We start from the raw sequence: 5,980 nt of genomic DNA on the forward strand, positions 1-5,980 counted from the left end.
TGGGAGGGGAAGTGGCAAAGTCCAATAACAGTCACAACAGAAACAAAGCCAGTGGGACTTCCCTGGTGGTCCAGTGGTTGGGAAACCGCCTTGTAATGTAGGGGATGTGGGTTCGATCCCTGATCGGGGAAATAAGATCCCACATGCCACAGAGCAATTAAGCCCACATGCCACAGTGAAGACCCGACAGAGCAAACAAATCAATAGTAGTTTCACTACTTCACTATAAAAAGCAAACAAAAAAAAATAACTGGAAAAAAAAACAAAACCACTGACCGCACCCCTGGGACGGTCCCACCTGGGATGGACCTATAGGTGTTTGTTTTCAACAATCAACTTGATGGATGTGGTTACAGTATTTGAATTTCTGCTTTTTCTTTTTTTGGAGGTGGGATCTTAGTTCCCCGACCAGGAATTGAACCCATACCCAGGGCAGTGAGAGCACCAAGTTCTAACCACTGCACTGCCAGGGAATTCCCTTGAGTTTCTGCTTTCATCACTGGAGGAAGACTTGTTTTACAGTTGTTAATTATCTGTTGGATGAATCAACAAATAAATGAATATTCATCAGGAGGCAGGGACACAGTCCCTCCCTTGGGGTTTCCATCATTGCTTTGGCTCTTGCCAACCTGAGCTTCTTTCTGCTTAGATTATAACTAGTTGTTACATACAAGGTCATCTGCCCCAACTAGACCACAGTCTTCTGGAAAGCCAATGTCCTGGCCTGGAGCCCTGTACTCACAGGAGATACTCAACAAATGATTTTGAGAGGAGGGAAGGAAGGTGGGGGGGGAGCCTCATGTCTCCTGCTTGCCACATAGCCACCTTCAAAGCACTGGCATAGCCGGTTGCTTGGCTGCACAGGGAAGGGTGTAGACCCCACCGCAACGCTGCACCTCCTGGTTACAGGGACAAAGTCTGAGTTACCTTATAACAGGGGCAGAGGTCTCAGTCTCGCCTGCGGCATGAGCAGTCTCCAGGGACAGGGTCCCCAGGCTGGCCCGGCTGCCCTTCCGGGAAGACTGTCGGAACAGGGTAGCACCAGCATCTTCATCGGAGGAGTTGTCATCAAAAGAGCCCAGGATGAAGTTGGTCATCAGCTGTCTCTTGATGTGTGCCTGCTTCCTGTCTTCTCTGGAGAGGGTTCTGGCTCGCTGGCCCTGGGGCCTGGCTAGCGCGGACAGGTCATTGGTATTTGGGATCTCCGGGCCTTCAGTCTCTGACCCGTTGGCTTGGCATGCTGGGGACGCGTCATCAGACGAGAGGGGGTTTCCTTGGGGATTCTGTGGCAGAGGTGATCGGGAGGGCCTCTGCTGGCAGGTGTCTTGGGGTCCTTTGTGGGAGGCCAGCTCAGCCTGGCTAGGGGTCTTTGGCAGAGGGCTGCTGTTGCAGTCTTCCTGCGGTGGCTCCTGGGATCCCTCTGAGGCTGGAATCGGCTCCTGACTCGGGGTGAAGCTCACTTTCCGTTTACTCTTGGTGACTTGCTTGGAGTCTGACATTTTCCCTCAGCTTTTTAATTGGGAAAAGGTCAGGCAGGAGAAAATCAGACAAGATAGAAAAAGAAGCAGGATCATTCAGAAAATCTGTAAGGAGAACAAGAGAGCCATTTTAGGATCTATGCAATCATGTTACCTGGCTTTTTAAAGGAGCTGGTGGCAAAAGCCAGTTGGGGTGCTATATTCGGCAGAGAGAGCTAGAAGGGAGAAGCACTATACAGGGAGCGGAGAAGGAGCTCTCCTCCCCCAGCTCTGCCCATCATGAGCTCTGGGGTCTGTGGCATGTTTCTTAACTTCTAATTATAGACACTGCTACTGCTGCTGCTGCTAAGTCACTTCAGTCGTGTCCAACTCTGTGTGACCCCATAGACGGCAGCCCACCAGGCTCCCCCGTCCCTGGGATTCCCCAGGCAAGAACACTGGAGTGGGTTGCCATTTCCTTCTCCAATGCATGAAAGTGAAAAGTGAAAGTGAAGTCACTCAGTCGTGTCCGACCTCAGTGACCCCAAGGACTGCAGCCTACCAGGCTCCTCTGTCCATGGGATTTTCCTGAGACATGCATAAATCATGAAAATGCATGTGAGAGAGAACTCAATGAGATTAGGTACATTGAAAGACTGTTACAGAGTCACTGGGCTTCTCTAGTGGCTCAGGTGGTAAAGAATCTGCCTGCAATGCAAGAGACCTGGGTTTGATCCCTGAGTCAGGAAGATCCCCTGGAAAAGGGAATGGCCACCCACTCCAGTATTCTTGTCTGGAGAATCCCACGGACAGAGAAGCCTGGTGGGCTAAAATCCATGGGGGTCACAAAGAGTCGGACACAGCTGAGCGAGTAACACTTTCACTTTTCACTCATAGCATCATTATTCATAATATCCCCAAAGCTGAAACATCCCAAGTGCCCACTGATAAAAGCCACTAACAAGATGGGGTCTGTCCATACAACGGAATATTGTTCAGCCACTAAAAAGAATAAACTTTATGCTAAGTGAAGAAAAACAGTTCCGGCAGACCACATATTGTGTAGACAATACATCTGGATTAGGCAGAATTGATAGATATGGAAAGATTAGCAGTTGCCTGGGGCTAATGGGGTGGAGATGAAGGTTAATGGTACAGGGTTTCTGACTGGAGTGATGAAAATGTTCCAAAACTGATTGTGGTGATGGTTTCACCACTCTGTGAATAGACGAAAAACTGCAGAATTGTGCACTTTAAGTGAGTCATATGGTATATGAATTATACCTCAATAAAGCTTTTCTTTAAAAGAAAAAAAAGGGTAGGGGGGACTTCCTTGGTCCAGTACTTAAGAATGTGCCTTCCAGTGTAGGGGACACAGGTTCAGTCCCTGACTGAGACACTAAAACCCTAATGCCTCTAAGCATGTGGATGACTACCAGGCCACAAGCCACAACCAGGTAAGAGCCCACGTGCCGCAAGGAAGATCCCACATGCTGCAACTAAGATCTAACAAACCAAATTAATAAGCACTTAAAAAAAAAAAAGACTTCAGGGGCTTCCCTGGTGGCTCAGTGGTAAAGAATCCACCTAATGCAAGAGACACAGGTTCCGTCCCCAATCCGGGAGGATCCCACATGCTGAGGAGCAACGGAGCCCATGCACACAGCTACTGAAGTCCATGCGCCCTAGAACCCATGTTCCACAACAAGGGAAGCGGCTGCAATGAGAAGCCCGGGGCACTGCAACTAAAGAATAGACCCCTGATTGGGCAGCTAGAGAAAGCCCTTGGGCAGCAACGAAGACCCAGCAGGGCCAAAAATGAATACACAAAATTTTGTTTTAAAGACTTTATTATATTCCAATTTGTAGATGAAAGGGATTGTTGGCTTCTAGAATCATCAGGACTTGCTGAAATGTGGTTTGGGTTATTTTCTGGGTAACACACAGGGTCAGAAGATGTTTCTCTTTTCATGTGCTCAAGTTTCCTTTTAAAGAAAAGTCAGTTAAGGGTTGGTCAATGTTAATCAATGTAACAAACCACTTTAATAGAACAAAGCGGGAAAAAAATTGATCATCTCAATGAACACAGAAAAATCCAACACCATGGGGAATTCCCGGTGATTAGGACTTCCAGCTTTCACTGCCAAGGGCCTGGGTTCGATCCCTGGTTGGGGGAACTAAGATCCCAGAAGCCAAATGGCATGGCCAAAAAAAAAAAAAAATCCAACACCCTTTAATGATAACAACATTCAGAAAAGCAGGAATAGAAAAGGACTTCAACAGAGTAAGGCACACTGATGACAAAAAGTACAGTAAATATATATTCAGTGTTGAAAGATGGTAAGCTTTCTCCTAAGATCTGGAACAAGACAAGGATGCTCACGTTTACCACTGCTATTCAACATCCTACTGAAAGTTCTAGCCAGAGCAACTAAACAGGAAAAAGGAATAAAAGGCATCCAAATTGAAAAGACATAAAATCACCTCTGTCCACAGATGACATGAGCCTATATACAGAAAATCCTAAAGAACTACCAAGAAATGCTAACAAAGGTAGTAAATTAAGTGATTGTTGGATATAAGATCAATACACAAAAATCAGTTTTGTTTCCATACACCAACAATGAACAATCTGAAAAGGGAATTAAGAAAATAACTCCATTTACAAAATCACATTCCAAAGAATTAAAATACCTAGGAATAAATTTAATCACAATGGTGAAAGACCTATAGACTGAAAACTAAGAAACATTGCTGAAAGAAATTAAAGAAGACCTAAATAAATGGCAAGACATCCCATGCTCATGGGTTGGAAGACCTACTTTTGTTAAGATGATGACACTACCCAAAGCAATCTGCAGATTCATATGGAATGGCAAGGGGCCCCAGACAGCCAAAACAATCTTAAGAAAGCAAAACAAAGTTGGAGGACTCACACTTGCCAATTTTGAAACTTACTACAAAACTGTAACATGGTATGAGAATCAAGAGACATATAGACAAATGGAATAGAATCGAGGGTCAAAAAGTAAACCCATACAGCTATGATCAGTTGATATTTGACAAATATCAGGCTTCCCTGGTGGCTCAGCTGGTAAAGAATCTGCCTGCAATGTGGGAGACCTGGGTTCAATCCCTGGGTTGGGAAGATCCCCTGGAGAAGGGAAAGGCTACCGACTCCAGTGTTCTGGCCTGGAGAATTCCATGGACTGTATAGTCTATGGAGCCACAAAGAGTCGGACACGCCTGAGCGACTTTCACTTCACTTCATCTCACTTCACTTTTGGGAAGATCCCCTGGAGAAGAGAAAGGCAAGAGTCTCTTCACCATGTGGGTCTGGGAGAGATGGCTTGAAGCAGGCTACAATTTTGATTTTCAGATGTCATTTCTGAAGCTGCATTCAGGAACACCAGCTGGTGTCTCCATAGCAGTTCTGAAGAGTGCCAAGCAGAAGACCTTGTACAAATGTGGCTGATCTGAGGGACACTTTAAATGTACACGTTGGTGGGTCTTTCCGAGGGTCCAGTGGCTAAGACTCCATGCTCCCCATGCAGGGGGCCGGGGTTCGATCCCTGGTCAGGGAACAACTGCCACAAGTAAAAGTGCATGAGCCACATCCACAGAGCCCCGGCGCAGCTGAACACATGAATATTTCTGAAAAATAAATGTACTCATTGGAGGTTTTGAGAAATAAGAAACTATAAGTGCATTAAATGGAAATGCTGAGCTGCCCACTACTCTAAACAGAAAACCACTTGAGTTATTGCTGAGAAAATAAAAGAGCAAAAACACGCTGCAATGGTTCGAGGTTTTGGAACCCTGAGGATGCAGTCTTCACATTGACTCCCACTGGAAAACCAGCCACTCTCTGGTTTTATATGACACGGGCACCCTGATAACTTGCTGGCTGTGTGAATGGATGGCTGATGGGGGCTACAGGTAGAAGAACAGAGAGGTGGTGCATGGAGAGGGGTCAAGTGGATGGGCAGACGGGCGAGATGGCGAGAAACATGCATGGTAAGCAATTGAGGGCTGGTGGGTAAAGCAGCCAAGCTCTAAACTGGGCGCTAATGAATGGAAGGGATCAGCAATTCCCCTCACTTTGGCCTCCTTTCTCACTTTAAGATCTGCTGTTAATTCTGATAGGGGCCAGTGGACCTAACATCCCAAATCTACCTTGCAGAGGTTCAGTTCAGTTCAGTTCAGTTCAGTCGCTCAGTTGTGTCCGACTCCTTGCGACCCCAGGAATCACAGCACGCCAGGCCTCCCTGTCCATCACCAACTCCAAGAGTTCACCCAGACTCACGTACAACGAGTCAGTGATGCCATCCAGCCATCTCATCCTCTGTCGTCCCCTTCTCCTCCTGCCCCCAATCCCTCCCAGCATCAGAGTCTTTTCCAATGAGTCAACTCTTCGCATGAGGTGGCCAAAGGACTGGAGTTTCAGCTTTAGCATCATTCCTTCCAAAGAAATCCCAGGGCTGATCTCCTTCAGAATAGACTGGTTGGATCTCCTTGCAGTC

General features: G+C 46.7%; 1 protein-coding gene across 1 annotated transcript in view; it reads right to left on the minus strand.

The window, feature by feature from the left end:
• Window positions 1-5,980, minus strand: part of ACACB (acetyl-CoA carboxylase beta) — a 111,092-nt gene that overhangs the window by 91,909 nt on the left and 13,203 nt on the right. The window contains exon 2 of the mRNA XM_010828668.1: window positions 928-1,583. Within this exon, the coding sequence (XP_010826970.1) occupies window positions 928-1,499 (572 nt within the window). The 5' untranslated portion in view covers window positions 1,500-1,583. The remainder of the gene's footprint in view (window positions 1-927; window positions 1,584-5,980) is intronic.

The sequence above is a fragment of the Bison bison genome, unplaced genomic scaffold (genome assembly GCF_000754665.1).
Source record: "Bison bison bison isolate TAMUID 2011002044 unplaced genomic scaffold, Bison_UMD1.0 scf7180017864495, whole genome shotgun sequence".
NCBI lineage: Eukaryota > Metazoa > Chordata > Mammalia > Artiodactyla > Bovidae > Bison > Bison bison.